Source organism: Tribolium madens, unplaced genomic scaffold (assembly GCF_015345945.1).
Source record: "Tribolium madens isolate multiple individuals breed KSU strain unplaced genomic scaffold, Tmad_KSU_1.1 Scaffold_20;HRSCAF=117;Tcas5.2_LG4, whole genome shotgun sequence".
NCBI classification, from domain to species: Eukaryota; Metazoa; Arthropoda; class Insecta; order Coleoptera; family Tenebrionidae; genus Tribolium; species Tribolium madens.
The window spans coordinates 12,487,654-12,514,542 of record NW_025400985.1 but is presented as its reverse complement, the minus strand read 5'-3'; the positions used below and the strand labels follow the sequence as shown (position 1 = coordinate 12,514,542).

The following is a 26,889-nucleotide window of genomic DNA, read 5'->3' as shown; positions in this document are numbered from 1 at the left end:
ATATCTAGTAAAGTTAGATCTAAATGTAAAAGAAACGTTGTCGAGTTGTCTGTTAGGGCACAAGTTGAGATATCCCAAGGGTGTCGTGGAAGTTACGCTCTTGAAACTCCCGGAGAGTCTTCAACGGACGAGATATGTGCCAGGAACACGAAAGAAAGGTTTTACTATCTTAAGAATATCCACAAACATTTTCTTATTAATGCTTTAAATAAATTGTAAATGATAATGATTGACAAATATCATTTATTTGTTCACTTGATTTGTCATTTTGCCGATTATTCAAGATTATTTTATTTAAGCCATATTTTATTTATCTTGACAACAGCCAATCATCGTCTTAGATAAAATTTATTGCAATAGCAACGTTTAAAATGGTCGACCACCAAACGCAACAAGATATTTAAAGAAATAAAAACAGTTTTATATGGGAGACGAGTTTGCAGTTAAACTGGATACAAAGCGTCTGATCTCGATATTTAAAAAAATGTTCGAACTAAAATATTAAGCAATAAAATAGTAATATGAATGCGAAAAATAAGTAAGTACTTAAATAGAATTTTTGATTGAAAACTTGTTTTAATTTCCACTTACCTAGGGTAAGTCCGGAAGAAATGAACCACATTTTGAAAAACCTGCTGTAAAATTATGATCTATATTTTAGTTCAAACCACGAATGTTCTTTCTTATAACATGAATTTTAATAAGACAACTTATGAAGGAAATAGAATCAAAGACACTTTCTTTTTAATAAAAAAAAATTATATATGTTAATATATAAAAGTCTATCTCTTCCATATTGTGCGATTGAGACCACTAATAGTTTCTAGTTGTTATTTTTTTCTTGAAATTGTTTTCTATATTGTTGACACAAATCTGTATCTAGCCATGTAGTACATTATTCGTGAATTTAATTCACTAACTTTGAGAATATTGATAAATGTTGTTTGTTTATCTCTAATTATTTTTCAATATGTACTGGATTTATTGTCATTTGTATTTTTTAATTTCATTTCTCTGTATTTAGAGCACTTTTTTTCAAACATAAATTGTAAAGTTTTTGCGAAAAATACTTATAATTTTATCTTAAGTCATGCGTTTTTCAAGTGGTTTCTTATTATTACAGTAACTTAAAACATTAAGATTAACGTTTTGCTATGAGAGATAAACCGCAGAAAGAGTTTAAAATTTTACTCTAAATATAAAAATCCACACGAGTACATGTACAGTATGTCCCCGGAATGAGTTTACAAGAGAAAAAAAGTGACATCATTGTCAAAATAATTAAACCGCCAATGTAATAGGACTTAAAAAGCAGAGAAAAATTATTCAAAGGTCCAAAATCAAGCGAAAAATGAACTTTTCTTTCTACTGAATTAGAATAATAAAATTTAAATTACAAATTTGCTTGTTTCAGGTAAAGCAAAAAATGTTTTTCCTTTGCAGTTTTGATAGCCTAAAATCAAAGATTTTTTTTCCTCTTGTAAACTCAATCCGGGGACATATTAGCTATGTTTTATGGTAATTCAAAAATGTTAAATTGACATCTGGTTAGATTTTTGGTGACATTTTAAAGTAGATATGTTGATTTTATGGTCAAAGAATTAGGATTCGAGGTGGTAAATATGGCATTACCCCGAGTGCTTATGTATGCGATCGAGACGCGCCAGGGAAAGCACAAGTGGTAATACCATTAGCACCCAGGTTTGTATGCTATTTTTTTCACAATCACATTATTTTCAGTCAAATATTTGAGTAAAATAAAATTCTAACAAAGTTAAGGTTCAAACGTGGTAGGCCATCTAAATTGCGTTTGATTTTTGACATTTCAGAAATGTCAAAAAAAAATATTGGAATAATGTGTGAATCTGTTATTAAAATTGTTGAAATGGAGTAGTGCGCTCCCTCAGAAGTAAGAAAAACTGCTATACAGAAAGAAGCAACTGAATACTGATTTAGCAAAATATTATGTGTAACTTGACAATTCGAAAGAAAAAATTCCCGGTATTTTTGTAATTTTAACGTTGGCTATCCTGCATAAAACCGCCCTAGAGAAGTAATGTTTTTATTTTACTGCCTAGACACGCAATTGGTTGTTTTCAAGACGATTTGGACGATTGAAAAATCACTAATTTTAGACGGAAGCCGAAAAAATTGTTTATACTCCGGATTTAGCTCTTTGGTTTTTTGCTTTCTACTAGTCCATCAACAACATTTTCTTCTTAATAAGTAAGCAAGTTTTGCTCAGATGTTTTTTTTACTCCTCATAAGATATAATGACGTGTTTCCCAACCTTTAAAAAGTTAGTAAGCGACATATTACAGTTGGAGACAAAATACTTTGGTCGCCACTTTTCTGACACTTTTAATGTAATTCAAGCTTTAACGTTTAAATGAATGACAGTTTCAAATTAATGACAGCTATTATATTTTCCTATCAAAAATATGTCCATACAACTTGTCAACTATGATTGACAGTAGCTAAAAATAAGGTTATAACAGTCCTAAAGCATGCTTTACAATTTAATGTCACTCAAGTGACATTGACGACCAAAGTATTTTGTCTCCAACTGTACATTGATGATTGTGAATAAAAAAAAATTCAATGGACTTATAATAGGTCCAGAAATGCTCGTTAAGAAAGGGTGCTAGGGCTTTCTGAAAAAGGTGAACATTTTTTTTAAATTCCAAGCAACTGACGCAAATGATGCCGTAGCATTCTTAGGAAGCAGTTTAGTACATAAAAAGTGTTTTCCAAAATTTTTTATTACGGACCTTTATGATTCTAATTTACTTTTTTACTTTACTTCCTTTTTATATGTAGCTAATAATATTGATAATAGGTATATTTTTTCTTTATTGATTATTTTTTTAATATGAGGTTATTGTGAAATTTGGAAAAATAAATATTGATCTAAACAAATTGAATTACTGTATGAAACGTCTTAAAACACCCTAAAATGAGATGTAGTTGCAGTTTATTCATACGATTTGTTGTTACAGTTTACAAAAAATTATTTTGACATTTCTTATTTACCATTGTGACATTTTATCTTCCGCAGACACACGTTTTAAATTTCTAGGCTTGCTTTTTGATCGCACTGTATCAAACGTACTCGTAAAATATAATAAACATTTTTTTTATATAAAATTGGATACCTGTAGGTGCAACATAAATTACTTGATGTAAGTTTCGGCTGTTCACACGACAATTATTTTAATCTTTTAAACATACACACTGTATACCGCAGTCATAAATTATTTTGATGTTTATCTGAGTCAGTTTAATTTAGAAAACCTTAGTAATTTTAGTGAGAATTTTCCAAACTTCATATTGCGCTACATTGTCTCATACCCGATGAATTCCAAAAGTACACCAAATAACAAATCTTTGATTACTCAGGGATTAAGAAATCACAGCGCACTTTACGTGTTTACAAAATGGCGCTATTTATCTCATGCATATTATTAAAATGAAGTAATTGAGAAAATATTTCATGGAAACACTTTTTGAGAAAAATAGATTCGCAAAGCACACCTGAACCACAAATTCTACTTGGAAAGGTAACATCCATTACTGAATTGGAGGGTGCCGCCCTATTGTGTCTAGCACGGCCCATAAAATCGAACCATCCCCTGCTGTGGTGCTGTCCTCACCTAGGGCGAAGAGAAAGATCTCAAATATTTTGGCAGCAGACGAAGGCTCCGACAACACAATAGACAAATTACAATAAATTATTACGGGAAGCGCTTTCGACGACAAATCAGCAGCTCTTTACCAAAGAATTGTCAAAACATCAACCACTTTAGGGGCGTTTAAACATTTTTTTAATAGATTAGGCTTGTGATCACATAAAGCATTCCAGTTTTCCGTAATTATAATCTAGTTTTTATAATTTCAAACCAACATATACTCGTTTAATGTGTATCGAAGTATAGTCGTTGAAAGGGATCATTTTAAGGTGGCAACCATGCAAAAATTCAAATAATCCTAACCTCAATTTTCCCTACAAATTGTTTTTTCAAATAAATGTGTGCTCCAGGTAGCAAAAAATAATTAAAATTAGGTAATTAACATAAGGTAGCAAACATTCTTATTATTAATGTGCTTAGATTTGTTCTGAATGACATATTAATGACACTTTTTGTGTGAATCAGCCTTTAGGTTAAAGATTCATTTAGATTACTACAACCTACTTGTTGCACATTACTATGAAAAAGAGTATATTATTTCTTTTAATATGCCTGTTTGGCTTATTAAATGATATAGGTACTCTACAACAATGTGTTATTTTTAGGTTTTAAGTGAAAAACTATTAACAAATTATTTTTTAATGCAAAATTCATACTTTGATTTAAAAAGCTTCAATATCGTAGCGACAACAGAAAACCTCAATTATGCATATTGGTATCGAGCGATCAAGATAATTTGTAATCTAGTCATCTCTGCATCTGAGAACGTATGTCTACTGCCCGTAAAACGTCAAATAAAATGACAAGTCGGAAGGTAAAACGGCAAAATGGGCTAGAATTAGTCGCCGACGTATAATAATACGACTCTTTTTTGAAGGTAAATTATAAATTTAATTATTATAATCATTACCTAAAAAGGTAATCAAAAGATCGTGCCATTTTACCTTTCGACTTGTCATTTTACTTGACATTTTACAGACATCCGTTTTCACATCCAAGGATGACTCGATTACAAATTATCTTGATCGCTCGATATAAGCAAGTCATTGCGTCCTGTCGTTTAATATACATAATACATTTTTTGTGATTCTAATAAATTGGATACGAAACAATTCAAACTTTTATTTTTAAAGATTTTAAATATGCTTTTATTACTATGTTTTATATTATTTACAGTAAAAATTATAATATAGTGATAATAAATAATAATACACTGTTCAACAATTGAACTAGATATTAATTATGTAGATACTTTTCGGAAGTTTACAATTAAAGTATAGGTACATATATTAAAAGAATAGCAGAACATACTGACAATAGACACGATTTCATTTCGAATGTTATTTTTTATTTTGTTTTGTTTTTAACAATAAGATGCAGAGTTGTGGATGCAATACCTCTATAGCGATACCAACCTCAAGACTTTATCAATAATTAGATAATTGGTGAAATAGAGTTTTCCAAAAAGCCCTAAAAGAGTCAGGGAAGCCCTACACGATTTAAGCACTTTTTGTTTTGTTAGCTTTTATTAATTTTTTATTTTAATTGTAAAGATGTGTATTTACATTCTTTTCTTTTTCTTCAATTCTTACTTTTGACGGTGAATGAGTTGAATGAATTTATTTATTGTAACCATTTTTTAAAATTTAATATATACTATAATTTGAAAAATCAATTTCCAATATCCACTTCAATTGTTGAGTAGTGTATCTTTTTAAATTATGGGCAATCGGGCATAACTGATTTATTTTTTAAATAATTTTTCTATATAATAATGATTTTTTAATATTTTTTTGAGTTGTTTTGAATTTATTGAGTTGATTTTGAAAAATTTAATTCAAAACTTTGCTTAGTTTACTTAAAAAAATATTACCTACGTCTAAATATCTACAAAGTGGATTTTTTGTGATAGTTAATTTTTTATGAATCACACAAAAACTCGGTAGTTTGTTACATTTGATTGATCATACGTTATTAAAAAAAAATCTATAAAAGGAAAACATTTTGGCATTAACGCAGAACATTCCTTTCTTAAACTAATTTATTGTTAGGTATATTTTATTTAAAAATTAATATTTCTTAAACATAATACAAAGAAATAGGTCAGTAACAGGTAAAGAAAAAATAAAAGTACTTATCATAATTTTCAATACCTAAATATTTAGACACAATAATTTTAAACTCTCAAAATAAAGTAGGTGTACTTTTTGTAAAAAACACGTATGATTTGTTTCGAAAAAAATTAATTAAATGTTTAATGCGAATTCAAAAAAATACAAATAGTAGATTATGTTATTAGGAGTAAAAGTGATTGTTTATGTGGCGAAGCTGAACGTTCATTTTGCCGAACGGAGTGAGGCAAATGGATTCAGCTGAGCCACATAAACTCACTTTTACTCCAAATAACATATACTATTTTATCTGCAAACGATTCAGATGGAACGAAAAGAGCAACACACCAATAATCAAGTAAATCACCTCAATAATCAGGACGCTTTGCAATAAAATCGTAACAAACGTCACGCGCCAGTTTCGGAATTTGTGTTGAGATTTCGAAAGTGTTGATTGATTTAACTGGTGAATAACTGGTGTAGTTTATGGTGCAATATGTCGAATGCTGATAATCTACCTTATACCTCTCCAGAAAATGCTGAAAAAGCGAAAAAGACAAGAAAGAGACAACAGTGATAAATGTCAAAGTAAGTGTCAAGTAAAAGTAAAAACGCCTAGGCGTAAAAACAGTGTTTTTACTCCATGTCTGAAAAGTAAAACTTTTACCTGTGTCATTTAGTCATAAAAGTGGTCACTTTTGTGACGTTTGCAGATAAACAAATTTTTGATAAAAATTGACAATTTGTCAATACAAATAGGTATTGACAAATTGTCTACTTCAATATTTATAGGCAAATTATTTATAGATTGACCGACAAAAAAAATTAAGAAAGGTTTCCATTTAAAAATAAACAACTTAGGATTTCAAAAGTTGAAACAATTAGGTCTTCATTATTAAAATTAATTGAATAATAAGAATTGCTTTTTTACCCCATTAACCAGTTGTAAAATAAAGAGTTTTGCAAGAAAAAATAGTGTTCTTTTTTTAACAAAACTGGTAAACATTTACCTAAATTACTCTTTATTGAAAAAATTGAATCTAAAACTGAAGAGTTTGATATTGATATTACTATTAGCATTATTCCCGTTCTCCTTTTGAAATAATGATTTGTTTGGACTTAGATTTGTTTTTTAAACAAGCTTGCTTATTTGACTCATTTTTAGATTTGAAACTTTGTTTTCGTTTAAACGTTTAAAAATTTTAGGTGGTAATTTCTTAGGTCAAAATACAAAAAAAGTTTCAATGGACATATGCCCAAATTTGTTTCCTATATGGAAGGTAGAGCGTCAACTCGACCTTTTATGAAAAAACTGACACCTGGGGTTACGTGTTTTTCAAAAAAAAAGAGCGTTATATTATAGCAACACAAAAGACATTTAAAAATAATACTCCTATACTAATAACAGAATCCAAATCCGTTAAAAGTATTTTTAAAGCTTTTTACAAACAAATTTTACTTTTTAAATAGACTGCTCTCTAAATAATAGGGTACCTCAAACCCCATACTAAAATAATTGAAAATAATTGAAAAAGACCTTTTGGTCCCTATCTTCAGGAGGCTTTTGCTCCTTTATTTCGGGAGGTTATTTTTCTTGTTTTGACCTAAAGAAAGGTATTTTCCGGACACTTTATTTATTCTTAAATTTAGCGTAATGTTTATTAACTTTTATATTGAGGAAAATCACATCGCAACCTTGTAGTTTTTATTGTCATATTTTAGTGAATTTTTAGATTAATAGGTATTACTTAATTTATTATTTATTTTTTAAATAAGAACTACAATTGAGATAATAAATATTGTTTTACGAGTAAGTTTTTAAACTATAGGTATTTTACACCCACAAAGAGCGTGATATTTACATCTCGACATTTTAGATGATTTTAAATTTTAGTCAATAGAGATTAAAAGTAAAAGTTCCAAATCTTTTAATCCAAAACAAAGATTATACCTGTTTAATTACTCATTAATTTTTTTTTCTGTCACATCATTTCTAGATCAGTGTAAAATTATTGCAATGATTTTAGACGCATCACTCGCATTCATCAATTTCTAATCCTAGCTTGGAAAGTGAGGGAAATTGCTATCACTTCATATTTTAAATGAGTTATCAATTTTCATAATATTTCGCCGAAAAGGTGATGGGGATTAAGGTAATCTCTTTATCGGCGTTTGATCTTTGCCGTTCAACCGACTTTTGAGTCGCCAACGTTTTTTTATGTATACAATCGATACCGCGATATTATAATATTTTCAACCGTATAATTAGGAATAAATTTTTCATGAGTAATCTTTTATTTAAAAGGGATTACGTAATATATAAACGTCATACATAATCACTGTGTATATTTGCAGACCGAGATATGTATTTGGTTTCTTTCCTTTTTTATACTCCATTTGAATTTGGACTAGATAGTAGGTTTTGGAATTTAAGGAATATTTAAACAAATCTAATTTCTTAATTTGATAAGATTGTAATAAATTTTAAATAGTCATTGTTATAACTATTGACAGAGGTTTTTATGGTTTATTTGATAAATATCGAATAAAGAGATTAAATCCTATAAATTACGTATTGTCCCTTAAATGCTCGTTAAGATTTGAATAAATATTTTGTCTGACTGACAAAATAACGGAAGATTTTTTATTAAAAAAATGCTGAAAAAACAAAACAAACATGTGAAAATTGAATGAGTCGATTACTTATCATTTATCAGATTATTTGATACTTTAGACAATCATGTTTGGGTGAAAATAACACAAATTTCAAATAAAATCATTTATTCTTCACTGGATACCAAAAAATAAGTTACAATCTGGCTTCTACTTTGCAACACAACAAAACTTAGAATACAGTGACCTTTATTTACACGGTATAGTGAAGAAGAAGCAACAAGAAGGCACATAAACATTTGTACAAATTTACAAAGTGCGAATTTCTAGATAATCCGTGCTTGCCACACTCTGATTAACAGTTTTAAAAATGCTACCACACAACAGATAAACCTTTATACAATATTATATACAGAATGGCCGTAACAAAAAGATAAATTATATGTATTATGCAAAATAATCTCCGAGGTGATGTGACTCGATAAAATAAATAAAAACGCTATAATCACAACACAATTTCATCACAAACACTGAAGATGGTCTTCTTTCCATTCGACGTAAGGAGACGGTCATATGAGTGGTGAGGGTATAAGAGCTTGGCCCATTTGCGCTTGGTTGTGGTGGATGATTTGCTGTTGTGTTAAATGTCCCATGTTTATTGAACTGTCTTTTTGGTTGCATTCTTCGCGTTTTTTCACTTGTTTTCGTTCTTTAGCACGACGATTTTGGAACCAGATTTTTACTTGGCGTTCGGATAATCCCAGACTGTTTGCTAATTCGGCTTTTCGCCGAATTGTGATGTATCGACTGTAGTAAAATTCTTTTTCGAGTTCTACTCGCTGATGGTCGGTGTAGACTACACGATACTTGTCTTTCGTTCGGGTTTTGCCTGAAACAAAAATGAAAACTAAAAAATAAACGGAAGAATTAGAATGGTAAATTGTTCAGAAACATTACCAGCGAAAGTTATGGTTGTTTATTGAATGAGAAATGTATAAATAACGTCTATACACGAATGATATAAAGCAATTTTTTTAATATCTAATTTGATTTTTTTTATAGTTATACACATTTTTTATAAATTTCGAAGGTTCATATAGCGTGCGCCAGAACTTGGGCTTCAGAGAAAAATACCATGTAAGGTAAGATACCAGGAACATGGAAAAAATATTAAATTATGAGAGTTTAAATTTTGCACTTTGACTGTACATATTTATTTTTGTTGAAAAAATAATTATCCAATTTTTTTTGCTACAGGCTCTTAAAAGAGGATAATTGTGGTCCATTCACAACAAACTCATAGTCATCGCACTTTAGACGCCAAATTAAAAAAAAACCGTTATAAAATCTAAACAACAAAATTAGCATACACATTTTTTACAATATTAGCATTATCTACTTTAGCTACTTTTACAATATAAATTCCTTAAAAAAATGTTAAAAAATAGAAAATAGCTCGACATAGGTACTTATTCATTAAAAGAAAACAAGAATTATTATGAGAAGTTGTATTTTTCATAAAATTAGAATTGAAAATTTATAAAATTTATTTTCTATAAACATGTATCGAAAACTGCTATGTAGCGGTTGAAAGAGATTTTAATGTTTTTTTTCCAGAATATTAGAATAGATAAAATTACAAAATTTGATACAGCTGATAATCTTTGTATCTACACCTAAAATAACTCAAAAATCAATGGAGAAAATTTTTAATCAGAAGCGTCCTGAAATGGAAGGATTTCCCTCTCAGAATTTAATTTTAAATTTTAATGCTCTTTATGGTCTGTAACATAAATTTTAAATTGATTTTACTCAAAAACGGTAAGTTGTATCGAAACAACGCATAAGAGACCTTTTTACGTGAGAAACTACAGAATTTAGGAGTTTGTTACTGAAAGTGGCTAGAAACAAAATAGTTAAGAGTACTTTTTATTCTACTCCCCTAGGCTTATGACATTCCTGATTAAAATTTTCAACAATTTTTTAGATTTGTTTAATTGTATAAGGATTATCAACCAAATTTTACAATTTTATCGATTCATGTTTATAAGACACTGTCTTAAAATTGAATATTCTATTATTTATKTAAATTTGTAACAATAAAAACGGGACATTCTGTAGATATATTGTATAATTATTGTAAATATGTAAATTATTATAAGGTCTAGTACTGTTAACAAGCATTATTATTATAGATAATTTTAAGTATTTTTGAAAAGAATTGCTTTTTTCATTTTCTTTTACTGAAGATGTTTTCAGCATAAAGTTTCTATAAATCGTATAGGTATACATCCCCACATGTACAAAGTTTGGGACTCTTGAGAGATAATAAGTAATAATATAATATAATATAATAAATAATGTTATGTTTTGGTTACATTATTAGTTTTACAAACTGAATATTAGCAGGTCGGTATACCTACATACTCGTACCTACATTTTTTTTTTACAAAAATGTTGCTAAAAAATGTTTTTGCATGTGAAAATTTGGCATTGCCCAGACAAAAAAAATTGCCGAGGTTGTAACTAATTATTGTTAACTGTATATAATTCCTGTTTAATATTTTTTGAGTTCACATAATAGCGTATCCTGACAATTTGGCATAAAAGATTTTATCTAAATTTCCCAAACTGGTAAGATTTGGTAAATTCTTTTGTTGTGAAAACATAGAAAAGAGTCTCGCTGATTGTAAAATATTTTAGTTTTTTTAGTCAAATAGAAATTTAGATTTTCTTTATGTTTATAAAGTAATTTAGTTTTCAACCATATATATATATGACGTTTTTGTAAATTGTTTTTGCAATAAAATTACTTCATGTTGTTTTTTTTTAGTTTTTTTTAATTCATAGTCTTCTTATTGTTTCTTCAACTTACGATAAAGGATAAAACTAAATTTTTAATTCAGTGTGTTATTGTTTTCATTGTTATCATTGTTTACACGGGAGTAATTATTTTAATTTTTTCTTTATAATTATACTTTATAATCACGGAAAAGACTTTTCAAATAACATTTCAAAAATACTTTAGACACCTTGAATTTCCGTTAGTAAATATTTTTTTTAGTTTTGTCTCAAAATTTAAATTAACTTTTATTTTTTAATATTTTTAATTTTTCCTAAAGTAAATTTACACTTGTAGAAAAGTTGCTATTATTATTAGGTAGGACTCATAGCAAAGTAATGAATAATGTGCTTGTGTTAGATAGACAGAAAGAAAGACGACAGATGTAGATTTGGGAAAACCATCAGTTGAGGGAAAAAATAAGTCGTTGCACCTGGAGTTATTCATTTGACTAAAATAAAGTAATTAAAAAACTGCAAAATAAAAAACAATAATTCTTTATTAACTAATAAAATGTAAAGTTCACAGTGTCTTAAATTAATATTAATATAATATAATTAATAATGACTGTATGGTTTACGCACGCGCATAAAATTATAACATAAGTTGAGATGTTTAATTGTATCTACAAAACCCAACACAATTAAACGTCAAATCACTAAAATTGCACACAATGATTGCACTTATCGGACGGCTTAAAAGTCACATTTTGTCAGTGTTAGACAATATTATCAACATTGTCTATGTCGTTGCATTCCGCTTTAACCCCCGAATTCACCGAGGGACTCACTATATGATGCATCATTAATGAGGGCGTCGGCGGCGGCAGCCCCAAAATCAACTGTTCCTGATTGGCCTCTTGCATGAACCCGTTGTGATACAAATTGTCAAATTGGTGTTTCTCTTCGATGCGTTTCTTGTTTTGTTTCCTTTCTTTGGCTCGTCTATTCTGAAACCATATTTTGATCTGTCGCTCCGACAAGCCCAAATTCGCAGCGAGTTCCGATTTCCGTTTGATCGTAATGTATTTACTAACGAACGTAAATTCTTTTTCTAACTCGATCCTTTGGAGGTCCGAATACACGACCCGATATTTGTCCTTCGTTCTCGTCTTCCCTATAACAAATTACCAAAATCAGTCATCGAAAAGAAGCTACGCTACGTCTACTGCATTATTAGAATTTCATTATATCGAAAAAAATTCAGCCGTATATCGGTGTGAATGCGATAAGGACGATCGTTGATCAAGCGGATTAACGGGCGGTGAGATGAGAAGAGGCGGCGTATTTATTCGTGATAAGATCTTACGCACCTGACAACATGTGTATTGTCCTGGGCCTAGACCAGGATACTCCGCATCTTGAGTCTGTGTTTAAACTGGGATTATATATTTTAACATCCGACAGCAGTACTGATAGTGACTATATGTTCGAGTTTATTATCGCACGAACTAAAAACAGACGCAACTAAACGCGACGACTGGCTTGTGGGAAATCGGAACTGCATTTTCATACACCAACACCAAACTTAATTATAGACACCACACTTTCATACAAGACAATTTATTTTATCTCCATTATAAATAACTCACTTTTCTGTTTTACAAATATTTGCATCCATCTTCGTTAACTTCATCAACGTAAGAACTGATAACGAAATTTGCACCTTTGTCACAAAACCGTCTTCGTCACAAACGCAACACAAATTTATTCGCGGAAGAAACGCAATACCTACTACTTTGTTATTATCTTTTATTAATTATTGTTTCAACGAGTAAATTAAAAAAAAAAAAATTTGCCAGTTTATCAAATACAGGGTGATCCAAAGCTGACCAACTCTCGAACGGTGTTAAAAGACATTCAGCTAAACATAACAATAAACGCAGATTTTTCTTTCAAACTTTGATTTTTGAAAAAAAACAGAACCTACAAAAAACGACAATTTTCGTATTATCATGTATAGGCACATTAACTCTTTTGTTACCAATGTTGTCGGATTTAATTTACTGTTGAATTTGCTAGGTTGTTAATTATTGTCTTGTATACTATAAAAGACAAATTGGTATTTTATGCAAGATCTATTGTTTCCACTAGTGAACGGCCAAAAACAGACACTTTTAAATCATCCTGTATATTACATTGTTAAATTAAGGTAGGTAAAAATCAACTGAAAAATCTGAAAAAAACAATGAAAACAAAAAAGAAACGATTTTCTACTCTACAAAAAAAACAATAAATTTATTTCTGGAGTTAATGGATATTTTTGTATTTTATTTTTTATGCGATGTACACTAAAAATGGAATTTTATGTAAACATTTACGATTACGAATGAACAACACCGTAACATATAAATAAAAAGTAATCCAACTATTTTGGATGTAGTTTCTTTCCGCTTTCAGCAACAAAATTCTAAATTTCATAGTTTTTCATAAAAAAAACATCCTTTATGTTTTTCCGTTACAACTTACCAATTTAAAAATTAAAAAATACCAACTTAAAAATTAAATTCGTTTTACGGTTTAGGACGCCATCACGGATTAAAAATTTCGACATTTCATTTTGTAATTCGTTTATGTGAATAAAGGTTATCAGCTGTACCAAACGTTGCAATTTCATCTATTCTGAAATATTAGGAAAAACCCTTTAAAAAACGCACCCCTTTTTAGGGGGTGTAGCTCTCTTACAGAGCAATTTTCGAAACATATTTAGAGGAAACTTTTGTCTTAAAATTAAATATTCTATCATCTATATTTAAATTTGAAACAATAAAATCGGAACACCATGCGATTTTTAAATGTTTCTACTTTTAGTTGAATTTTTTGAGTCGACCAAATACAGTGATCACATTTGAAATGGCTGTATTTAATTAACACGCAAGTAAGTTCTATTTCTCTCTAAATCTGGACAAATCAGAGCAAGACTATAAAAACCTAAACATGTTCTAGTTAAATCAGGACCAAAGAATAAACATGAAAGAAGCCGAATTCAACTAATGTATTTTTAATATTATTGTTTGTTAAATTTTATTTCATAAGTTCAAAAAAGTAATAATAAAAAGCTTAGTTTATATAAGAACAAGGTAAATGCAAAAATGAAACATCACATCGTAAGGACAAGGACAAATTATAATGAAAGAAGAATTTTGCGAAGAATGTTATAGAACAATAAGTCTGCATTATACCTAAGTTTCTTTCAATTTCATTAAATCATTAAAAAGACATTTATTTTGATAAAAAAATTATTCTCTAAATTGTTTCAATTTTATAACTTTAAATATAGGATATACCTAGTTTTCAAAATTGAACAATAATAACTAATAATTTTCTTGCAAATATAACATATTAAGCATAATTTTAAATATTTAGGCTGCTTTCCACAGCAAAAACCACATAACTAAACGGATTCATTTATGAAACAACTAACTAAACTAATGTGTCTTTTTTTAAGGTTTATAAAACTCGTTAATAAAATTCTCAAATCAAAAAAGGCTTATTGTCAAAGGTTACTTTATCCGCAAGAGCCCAAGAGTTTTTCGTTAAAAAAATTTTGTTTATTTATTGTTTAGTGAATGACAAAACGTCTGTATATGACTTGTTTATTGTCTAAGAAAAAAAGGCTTTTTTTTAGATACATAAAGAAGATAAAACCACATTTTAAACACAGTACCTAACCTTGTTAGACAAGATAACATATTTTTTACAGTGGCGTACTGAGCAAGGTTCCGTGGGTTCCATGGAACACGGGCCCGGGTCTCAAAGGGGTCCGCACAGACCAATTACAAATTACAAATTTAAGAAAAACCAAAATTATTATTTTTTTATATTAGCTGTTAAATCTAGGTTCTGATGTCTAAAAAACTGTTATGTCTGCTTGAGCTGTCCATTTAAAAAAAAAAAAATTGGAGCCGTTCATTAAAAAAAAAGACGAGTATTTGACTTTCCTAACGTTAAATTTTGAGTATTCGTTAATAATTTTTTTAATTATGAATCCATCAAAAGAAAGATCGATCAAATTTCTTTTAAATGGCAAAATACGATATCATAATAGTTAAAAATTGTAGAGTTAGATAGAGGAAGGTTCAAATTCAAAGATTTTCTAAAAGTCTAAAAATCTTTGGACTAGAATAACTTAGAAAATCCAAAAACGCAATAAAAAACTTCCTATTATCCCAAAATACAAATTTTTAGACAAATAACATTATCATAACTTCCAACACAACTTAACTTCCAATTATTTAGTCATTTTGTATTATTTTACAAGTTATTATTCTTCATATTTTTTGGATAATATTATAAAAAAAATATTAATTTTAACACTGCCATGGTGGGTATGGGGGCCCGTGCAGCCACGATAGAACATATTTTTAGTGGATACCTGGATACAGCTTATCGCAGAAGCAACTTTGATAATATTTTTTTATTAATAACCTATAGAAAGCAATTTTGTATTTAATGCGTAAAAATGTTAAATATAGAAGATAAATAATATATTTTCATCCCAACAGGAAATAAAGTTACGCTTTATTCCCTCGTTTTTGACTAATAAATTGGTACTTTATTCCCACGGAAATAAATGAAATATCGATTTTTAAATAATTTAAACAAACTAAAAGTTGAATCTTAGTAATTAAGATCTAAAGTGATGTTATGTTCATTTATTAATTTATTATTTCCTTGTCAAAATTCAGCCTTCGCTTCCCTAATTGACACCCTAAACACCATGCACTATCACAAATGTTTATTCAGTCGCTAAAATAACCTGTAAACCATTAATACAGGATCAAGTGACATATGTTGAGGATCAGTCATGGAAATATATCTTAATCTTGTTTGACAGGCGGTAAGGTCCAAGTGACACATACCTTTATCGGATTAGCCACTGTTTGGACATGCCTGTTGGAGATTCGCAACGCTTTTAAAATAAATCACTCATTGATGTGTTAGCAGAACGATTTATCTTTGACACTGTTACCAACAATACGAAAAATGATTTAGTTACTTGTAATAAAAAGACAATCTTGTAGGCGAACGTGCTTCGACCGACGGCCTCGAAACGTGAAGACCGTCATAAAGAGGCACTCAGACCGCTTTATGGCCACCGTCCTATGCCTCCTTGATGTCTATTTAGTGTTTACAGCAGCCCAGTGACTCCATTACGTTTCTTATTGAATAAATCAGACGCATTTTTGACAATTTCATCAAATTACTATAAACTTCCACTCTAATTACGTCAACTGTTAAAGACAGTTGTTATATCAAAGGAGCGTCTCTGACGTCCGAGAAATCTCTTATAGAAATTGTTCACTAGTTTTTACAACCTTTTTTTGTTAAAAATGCAGTAGGAAAAGCTAAAAAACAGCCTCCATATTTTTTTGATGGAGTCACAAAAAGAGGATAAAGTTTTACAACTAGTGTGAATCAATCAAAGACTTTAATTTTGTTTTGCCAAGGCAAATGGATGAATTTTCAGTTGGTGTAAACAGGCCCATTAGCTCGAATCCCCCTCAAAGGCGAGGATGAGTTAAAAATGCCGCAGCCATCAAGAGGCCGCAAACAATACCATAACAGTTGTGGAAACATTTAATACGTAAAGGGAGCAATTTGTCAATTGTAACACAATAGACGTCCTCTATCGAAATGAGGGAAAGTGTATACGTGTGTATAGTTGGCGCCGACGACTGTATCGTCTGATAATTGCCACAGCGTCGATTCGCAACTCCCTACCGTTTGAGGTTATGCTTCCCTGGGGATCCATTGATGCTATTACACTGTCGCGATGTTATTTCACCAACTATAGCATCCTGTATTCGTGGGATGCTTTTGCTAATTTTACGGACAATTTATGTAATACATACTCGCGGTTCTGCTTTGAATTAACGCGAGGCGGTTTACAAACATTTCGATTAAAACTCTTATTTTGACATACCCACATGTTGTAAAAACTACATTTTTTATTTACTAGCAAATGGTATATGAAAAAAAAAAGATCAAAAGGCCATAATTCAAATAAAATCACTCACCAACTTTTTTAAAAATTGATAAAATGTTGGAATGTGTAAATTAAGTTTTGTTTAATTTTTCAATCGGTAGTTAAGTATTAGGTTTTTTTAGTTGATTAGAGTTCATAGCTACACAGGAAGTCTTATCATATAACCATCTTTTTCAAACAATGCAATATCTTTGACCTTAGAGCCAGTCTACTAAACAAAGATATTTTCGTTTTATTCACAACTACCATATTTTATGGAAAATTGTTGCTTTTATCTTGTCGATTTATTATTATTTAAATGGAAAAATATCTACACAATAAGAATAACAATTATTTTTTTCGAATTTTACTTAATTATTCGATGTTTCTCCAGCCATCATAGAGGGGTTCTTCGGGAGTAAAAGAAAAAAGCAATAAATAAACGAGGAGTTAAAATTAAACTCAACTCAAAACGAGTTACCTATACTTTGTTTAAACTACTATGATGGAGTATACGACGCCAAAACGTCAAGTAATTAAAATTCTTTGACGCCTTCCAATTCAGGAAAAAGTAATTTTTACCTATCGAAAATTTTAAACTGTATGAAAAGTGGGAAGACTATCTAGATAGAGGCTGTCCCAGAGCTCCGTATTTCTTCGATTACTCTGACAGTAAAGAAAACGAAAATTCTGGACGATAACCATTCATTTTTTCTATGGTCCAAAAATATTTTTGTCATTATTGGTAATTTCTGTATAGGGTGGCGCAACAAAGTTATATTTTTTATGGAACACCCAGTATATTATGCGCTTATTTGAAAGAGTTTTTAATTCTAAGAATATCCATATTGGGTTTTATGGGTCTATCATCATTTATGGGAAATTTTATGAAAAAATGTATCATTTTTGATAAATAGCAGCGGCTTTGCTAGAAAGAAAAAGTGAATAAAAACAATTACAACCATTTTTACTGAGTCTGGTCCTAAATTATTATGGTAGAAATTCAATCAATCTTTTGCAACTACCTACTGCAAAGTGTTGACATTCGAAAAATATCAAGTAACTTGATTTTTTCAAATGAAACACCCTGTAAGTTATTACTTTATCGTGTAGAGCTTTTAATAAGATAATCGATCGATTAGGAAATCTGTTGCTAAAAATTGTCGCACAATGCGACAAAAATGAATAGGAGCTCCATCATGCTGTAGCTATACAGGGTGCGCCAGAACTCGGGCCCCAGGGAAAAATGCCATATAAAGTAAGATACCAGGAACATGGAAAAAATGTTGCCTTCGAATGTAAGAAAAGCTTATCCAAGATAAAAAAAGGATCCGCACGAAATTCCCTTTTTTGTCTCTTGTGACAATCATTAAGTTGTAGTTTAATTGTTGAAGTTTAAGTCGTAATTTTAGTTTGACTTTACGTTAATTATTTAATTAATTAATTTCTGATTCATTTTTTTTATTATACCTGCATCATAATCCTAAATTAAAACACGCTGCAACGTGGGTAATTTGACCTTTATAGCACGCTGAAATTTTAAAGTTGCCTAGGTAACAAGAAATAGTGAAATGTCTGGACCAATTACAACGTGAAAAAATGACCTTAACAACAGAAACTAGTGACCGTCTCTACGAAAACGATTCACAAACAATCTTTGATAAGTTTATTGTGTTAATTCACATTTTTTCAATGTTTATAAAAGATCGTAAATGGGCAGGTATAATATAAAATAGCGTATAACACTGTTTATAAGCGCCTTTAAAACAATTACGACGTTAAAAGCACTCCGCTGACGCGTTGTGCTCTTAAGCCCGTCGTGCCTGTTTTAAAGGCTTGCTTATAAACTAGTATTATAATATAATATTAAGCATTATTTCAATAAAAAATCACTTTTGCCGGTCAGTATATGTAGATGGAACATTTAACTGCTATACAAAATATTTTCTGCAGTTCTTTAAAATTCACGGATTAAAAGAAGACTATTACATACCACTGATTTTTTTCTTGCTTCCTAATAAGCAACATTAGCGTTAAATTATTTGATAAAATTTGGACCAGGTCCATAGGTATGATAAGATGCAAGTTCTATTTAGGACAATCATGATAAGTTTTCATGTTTTTTACATACAAGGTGTCAATTTTAAAACTTGCAATCGGCAATATCTCTAGAGCTAAAAAAGTTATTGGGAATCCCTCAAAACCGTTTCGGTGGTTTTTAGGGGGAATCAAAATGGCATGGTAAGTGACGCTCCTCCACCCACCCTTCAAGCCACAGCCACCTTAAGTTGAAAATTTTAAATGGCACGACCCTACTTGCGATAAATCGTTGGAAAGCCCATAACAAGCGCTTTTCAAAAATGTCATATAACAGCCTATTTGGTAAAGCCATTTTTACAATTATTCAAAAACGAAGACGTAAAATTTAATTTTTTTTACTATATTCAAAGGTAGGTGGAGGTGTGTCACTTATCTTGTCATTTTAATTCCCCCTTGGAACCACCAAAACGGTTTTGAGTGATTATTAATAACTTTTTCAGTTGAGAGAAATTGCCGATTGCAAGTTTTAAAATTGACACAGTGTATAATAGTACCTATRCATTGACAAAATTTTAATGCAGGTGGCGAAAAATATAACAACTTGGGTTCACATCCTATTATGGCCAAAACTCAGATATTGGAAAATTTGTACGCTACTACTTTGGTTTACCATTTTTAAACTCTGAAGATGTTGAAGAATGCTTTGCTTTCGATTTTGCAGAGATTCAACCTCAAAATTCTAAAGTAACTGAATTCGCAGATTATTTAGTAGATATTTATCTAACTGAATCATCTAGACTTCCATCAAACATTTTGGCTGAATTGTCAAGCAGCCTGAAAAGAACCACAAACGCCTGTGAAGGCTTTCATTCGCCTTTTTACTATTAGTTCTTTTTATCACTCGCATCCACATATTTTTCAGTTCATAACTGTGTTTCAAAGCAAAACGTATGTAAAAATTAGAAGTGTCAAGTTCAACAAAAAAAAATCTACAGTTCTACAACGTTAAACAACAAAAAATGTTTAGATTATCAAATTGGTCTGTTAAAAGACGGAATCTTAGCAAACTTTGAATTTGTTAAAGTGGGAAATTATTTTAAGATGTAAGAAATTTATTTATTTGCATAATTATGTACTTACATAATATTGTGTTTACTTATTGTATCTACTTATTCAGATGTAATTATAGTTACCAATAAAATAATTTATATACCTACACAAATTTTCTCTTTTTTAATATTTGAATTCGTGAACATTTTTTTTTTATTTTTTTAAATTATAAAAAAAATATAATTTAAACAAACTAAAAACTACAAATTACTAATCAAACTACCTGGCACTGGGACTCTATCTATTCGATCATCTCCCCGGATTCTATTCGGCCATCTATATATTTTATAATAGGGATTATAAAAAGTGGGACTCTACACCGCATTTCCCTTGTAACTCTGTTTAGTGTTGTTTGTGGCTTTTATTGGGAAAATTTTTGTACCATTACTAAATAATTATAAAAAACATACATATTCAAGATCATCAGAATCATTAAGTAGACATAAAAAGATGTCAAATGTCAAAAAATTAATGTCAAAATTTTTAGGCAGATAGAATTTAAAAAAAAATCCGTGTTTATGGTATTTTATCTTTTTTTTTTCTGGGGCGCTGACACCCTTGTATAGAATAAGTTTTTATTAGTTATGATATTGCATCGTTTTGTCTAATTCACCCTGTACAATCTACAAAGTGACGAAATTTACTGTAAAATAAGGTGTGACAAAAATATTATTAAAAAAATATTAAACAAAAATATTGTTGTTATTATCTGTGACATTTTATTATTAATTATTATTATACTATTCTTAAAAAGTCGTTACATATAAACATACACCTTATTAACTGTTATTTATGACACTAATAAAATATAATTCAATCTTTATTGTAGTACAGAAAAGAATAGAAAAAATGTAACATTCGTAAAATAAATATTGAAGAGATTCATAAAGAAATAGGTATGCTGCTATGCTTACTTTACGTTTACAAATAAATAATCTATACAAGTAATAAAATAACTTTTTTACTTTAAACTTTACAAACTACTTCTCTAAAATGAATACCTATAGGGTTTCACAGCATACCTATATTTTCTTGATTACTAATGATCAAAGTATACTTTTACTTAACTAAAAATAAAACGTAAGCTTTAAAAAAAAAGTTTTCATCTAGAATCTTTGGTCTTCTCATGGACTTGATTATTATTGATTTTTATTTTTTATTATGTTGATTAAAAGTAAAATTTTATACTCCTATTTTTTATTTTTATGAAAATAACTTTCGGCATGATTTAGCTCTGGAGTGCAAAAGTACGGAATCCTAAAAACAAGGTAGGTATCATTAAAAAAAATTAACAATTCTTCCAATTTTGAAAATGTTCTCAGAACCGAAGTGTATCAGGTTTTTGAAAAGAGATCAGTGGAAGTAGAATTTGTTTATCAAGAATATTTTTTTGTATTTAACTACCAAGGATAACTTTGAAAACCCATCTTGGCTTCTGATCAATTTTTTTAAAGTAACTCTGTAATATCTGAATAACTGGTTATCAAAACACTCTTTATTCAACCTTTGAACCTATCATAATGCGTAATGCGACGAAATTAGATTTGCGAAGAAAGTGTCTCCCACCGGTCCCCAACCTCCAAAGCAGGTATAAACCCGACAAAATGTCCGTGCTAAACATCTTCTTTCCGAGGGTAAATGCACAAGAAAAGTCGGTTTCTTATCCCGGACCCGTTATGTTGGCAAAACTATTTATTTTATTAGGGGTACTCTAAAATTTCGGCAAAACTTCAGAGGGATTTGGGAAACCCTCCCAGACAAGCCTGCATAATCTTGTCTTCTGATGAATATTTTAACCGGTCACTTGCCCTTTGAAAAGGTTGTACCAATCCAGGCTTTTTAATGTCCTTTTCGTCTCGACCACTGACAAAGTAAGAAAATTTACAACATATTAACCCACGAAATAAAATAAAACCAATGATGAATATGCTTGGAAAAATATAGCAAAAGGCTTGTAAAATAATCATGGAAGTTTTATGAAGAAGTTTACGAGCTTTCGGTGAACATAAAACTTTAATAAGAACTTAAATCAAATGAAAGACTGAAAAACTAGCATGTTTCATGCAATAAAAGCGCTCAGGTAAAAACCTTTTGCCGCTCACTTTCGATACAAAACAGGACTATTCCATCCGACTTTCAAATTAATTTAATGCCTAGATTCCTCCGTTAGATCAAAAGTTCTCATTGGTCGAGCGGCCATAAAAAGAAAACGTAAAATATGGCGGCCACAGATGCACCTGTCAGATTAATGAATATCAAATTGGACACGGACGCCATCAACGTGGTAATTTATTCGTAAATAAGACAGAGAATTTTGTAATTATAGTCAACAAAAATCACACGAACGTTGAGAAACATCACTCCTTTCCAATTAATAGAGGACATTCGAAAAGAAACATGCATAATTGGGAAATTAGTCATGTGTTAATCACAAAGAATTACGACACTTGGCGTTGTAAAACCATCACAGCAAACATGCAACAGATAGAATAGAAGATTACAACGACAAAGAGTAGAAAGAAAAATTTACATTTTTGAATAACAATAGAAAAAAAAAGAGAAAAAAGCGTACCGATTGCGTCCTGAGCGTCAGCGAAATCGGCCGGTTCTAAAACAAACAGAAAGCCATTTTTCAACATACAAAATTTTCAAAATGAAGGTTATGGTCGCAAATTATGATTTACAAGCAATAAAGTAATTAAAGCCATATAATTACTGGAAGTTCATAAACTAATAAATTAAAAGAAGAACAAACACCAAAAGGAAGCAAAGTGTAACGGTATTCATACAATATGACAATATTTTAGGTTAGAAAAACCTGAGAACTCGTGCAATTTGTCAAAAACAAAAATTAACAAGTGATATTTTTCAATTAAAATTTTACTTTGATGACGTGTAATGTAAACAAAACATTTCAAATTGATGATAACAGAAGGCAGAAGGCATCGTGTTAAGTGGCCGGAAATTTAAACAGCCGCTTGATTTGTTTGTCGAAAAAATTTTCACTTTTTAAGAGATTCTCCCTTTGAGCTCTGAACGAAACAACTGTGTCGAGGAGTATAGGTAATGTAGATAAGCACCATATTAAAATTTTTAACCATTAGATATTATTTATTTTATTTAAAAAATGAGGAATGAGTTGTTTTTTTTTAGTTAGAATAATAACATTAACGTTAAGATAGATTAAATAAAAGAACTTTCTAAAATACTGTTATGTGAATAACGGCTTAAATTAGAAAAAAACGCAACTTTTAATTTTAATATTGTCGTAACGTAGACGCATTTTTGTAATTTAGAAAATTTAAAAACATCATCATGACTTAACAACAAATAAAAAAATTATAGTAGGTAAATTACAAATTAATTTAGAAGCCATATTTATAGTTTTATCACTTTTGTTTCTTACAATTTTTGATTAATTTTGTTCTAATTCATTCTTATTTTCTATGCCTATATGACTTCAAAGTTAGGCTTTATATCCTTCTTTTTTTGGCGGTAAACGGATTTTAGAATTAACAATTAATGTGATGTGATATAATCACAGAAGTACGTAAAATGTAAATAATAAAAAATCATAACAAAATAAGTCTCAGGTCTCAGTGTAAACTAACATGCATATTATTTTTGAAAAAACACTATCTTCTCACAACCTTCTTTGAAAATAAATATATCTACAGGCTGATTCTTAAATAAATTGACAAAATTTTATCGTGGCATTCCCAAGGCAAAATGGAGACGATCTGCACCCTTTTTACTTTTATATCTTTTGGGGGTAGAACGCCCTTGATCCGTGCCACTTACGGCGTTTATAAATTGTTGTACATTTTCATCAAATAATACCATGAGTTCCACTACCTGTGTGCTAATACTATTTACATATCAGTGGCGTACGCTTTACTTCGAACGTAGTTTTTACTGTTTTTTCCAGCATGTACTCATTTGATACTACCAAGGATAAAATTTTATCGGTCTATTTAAGAATCATTTAGTATATTAAAGAGTCTTGATCAAAAGCCTGGAACACACTGTTTAAATTCCCACATTCAAAAACACATGCAGCCTAACAAAGCTAAAGTCTTTTCACTTTATAAACAGTCAAAAGCAAATGTACCAAAAATTATAATAGGTATGTAAGTATAACAATTAAAACTATATGTATCTATTTTTAATTTTAATCTTCAACTGTTAATGCACTTCACACAAATTAAAATAGTACAGAAAATATTTTAAATGATCAAAATTTTACTTGTGATGATAATGTTTACAGCTTACACAATGAATTCGTAAAAGAATAAGATTGGACCAACAGCTAATTTCTAACTTCTTATATTTTGTTTTGTAACTTAATAACAACTGTTAAAAGGGTTACAATAAGATATAAATGATGTTCTTTAAAACAAATACTAAAATTTAATTTTTTAATGAGATTTGTCATCAATTGTCTTCAATAATTATAAAATTGAATTTAATTTTGGTGTTGTAAGTTCGTACTTTCGTACTTCTTTCACATTTTTTATGCATCTTTTCGATATGTTTTTAATTTTTTTAATAAATTGCTCCGTTTTGACTCTTCTAAAATACAGGCTGATTTTAATAGTTGTGTAGATCTTATAAGAGGTGATAATACAGATACAAAGAAACCATCAAAATAAATGTTTATATATATATAAACAATTTCTTATACGGTGATAAAAAAAACGTTAATGGAAGCCTTGATTTCTATGCTGCAAATATGAAAATATGAAAATTTAATAGACAGAGAACTGCAGTACATTGTGAACCACATTGTTTCGGCACCCAATAAGTTTTAGGAAAATTGGTACATGTTTGTTTGCACATTTGAGAGTAATTTGATGATTTTAAAAACCAACCGAGTGGTTGTAGGTACGGTCTTTTTGTAACGAGTGTATAGTTAAATTTGGCGTCATAGTTGGCGGTGACTGTGAATGTGTTGTGAACGGACCGCCCATTTGAATACGCCTAGCGAGGTGTTAAATGTCAGATTAATAACTTTCAATAGGATAGTTTGTTCACAATCAAACTTTCATGGATATCTTTAATGCCAAATTTAAAAACGCATCCGTTAGTACCTACTCTGTGTTATACAACCGTCCGTCAGTTATAATAACACTAATTAGTTTGTTACATGTTTTAATTTTAAAATCTTATTTAATTTTAGTCTATTTTGTTGCTATGTAGAAAAGATTATTGATCGTCGAATTAAAATGAATCGGCATTATTTTCCTTGTAATTTAATCTTGAATATCTACTAAAAATAAAAGCAAAGTATTTATTTCTGAAGAAATGTGAAGGTAATGTTTATTAAAATATTAAACTCATAGTTTTTTAAATAAAACTCTTACAGTAATAACAACTAACTAATAAATGTCTCAAAAATACCAAAAAAAATATCTTTTCCACTTGTTTTTAGGATACCAAAAAGGCCCACTCTATCACTAAAAGACTTACCAGGATTGGGCTGACTCTGGTAGGACGTTTTCTTAATCCACTCATAAGGGCTTCTCGCCGGCGGCGGCCTCGCCACTTGCGTCTGATTATGCGGTGATAGGTTTCCACTTCCGGCGCCCGGACTCGACATTTCACTCCCGGAAACAGTCGGCGACGGCATAAGTTGTGTCCCGTCGTTATGCACCATCCCGGAATGCACAAAATCCGGAAACTCATTATTCGCCGCAAACACGGAATGGGGCGGCATGTGCCCATGATGGTGCCACATTTGGGGCTCCCACATCTGCTGTTCGGGACCCATCTGGGGGCCTTGGTGGTATCCCGCGTACCATGAGTGCATGGACGCGTTGGCCGGCGCGGCCACGGCTTGCTGGTGGCGGTACATGTTGGTCGTGTTGCAATACGAGACCATCACACACTTATTGTCTTGTCAGTTTTGCACTTTGGGGCACACGCACTTGTCACTTGACGAAAATACGAACTCGGAATGGGCACCAAACGACATCACAGTGAGTGCGATTGTGGTGATAAGATTTCAAACGTTTGGGTTGAGAGGAGGAGGCGGAGCCGAACCGGAAATGGGCCAATGGAATAACAGATTTTCTGTAATGGCTGCGCTAAAAGTGACAAGCCAATGATGATGCGGCTGTTGGGAGGTTAGGCAATGTTTAATTAAATGTCTCATGCGTGTTGTGGACCAAATTGTGTTTTTATAATGAATGATTTCGCGCTGATAACAGGAAGATTAGCTAAATGTAGAAGTAGAATATTGTTTTCCTATAAATCAATTTATAAAGGTTTATTTTGTAAATTATTTTGTAAATTATAAATTAATTGATTAGAAATATTAATCAACCGAAAGAGAAAATACAGGATGTTTTAGAACTCGCGCCCCAGAGAAAAATTCCAAGTATAATAAGATACCAGAAAGATAGAAAAATTGTTTAAAAAATTCTATCTACCTATCTATAAAAACTCATGGGGTTTAATTTTAGCACTGTGATCCTATTTATTTCTGTTAGAAAAATAATTTTACATGTTTTTTGCT

General features: G+C 30.2%; 1 protein-coding gene across 4 annotated transcripts; it reads right to left on the bottom strand.

Moving 5' to 3' along the window:
- Positions 1-8,570: 8,570 nt before the first annotated feature.
- Positions 8,571-26,635, bottom strand: LOC123004774 (homeotic protein caudal-like). Of its 4 annotated transcripts, none has more exons than XM_044398204.1 (3): positions 25,842-26,624; positions 22,945-22,980; positions 8,571-9,302 (listed from the first exon to the last, which is right to left on the bottom strand). In XM_044398204.1, exons 1-3 carry the CDS (start codon positions 26,251-26,253, stop codon positions 8,983-8,985), a joined length of 768 nt encoding a protein of 255 aa, XP_044254139.1. In that variant the 5' UTR covers positions 26,254-26,624; the 3' UTR covers positions 8,571-8,982. The 4 variants fall into 4 exon arrangements, with proteins under 4 accessions (XP_044254139.1, XP_044254140.1, XP_044254136.1 ...); XM_044398201.1 differs by lacking the exon at positions 8,571-9,302 and adding an exon at positions 11,676-12,371 and having other exon boundaries at positions 25,842-26,635; XM_044398205.1 differs by lacking the exon at positions 22,945-22,980 and having other exon boundaries at positions 25,842-26,617.
- Between the last annotated feature and the right edge of the window lie 254 nt (positions 26,636-26,889).

Coding starts and splice junctions, on each gene's coding strand:
- LOC123004774 (XM_044398201.1), bottom strand. CDS start 26,253: ATGGTCTCGTATTGCAACACGACCAACATGTACCGCCACCAGCAAGCC. Junction 22,981..25,841: donor CCAGAGTCAGCCCAATCCTG/GTAAGTCTTTTA, acceptor TGTTTGTTTTAG/AACCGGCCGATTTCGCTGAC. Junction 12,372..22,944: donor TGACGCTCAGGACGCAATCG/GTACGCTTTTTT, acceptor AATTTGTTATAG/GGAAGACGAGAACGAAGGAC.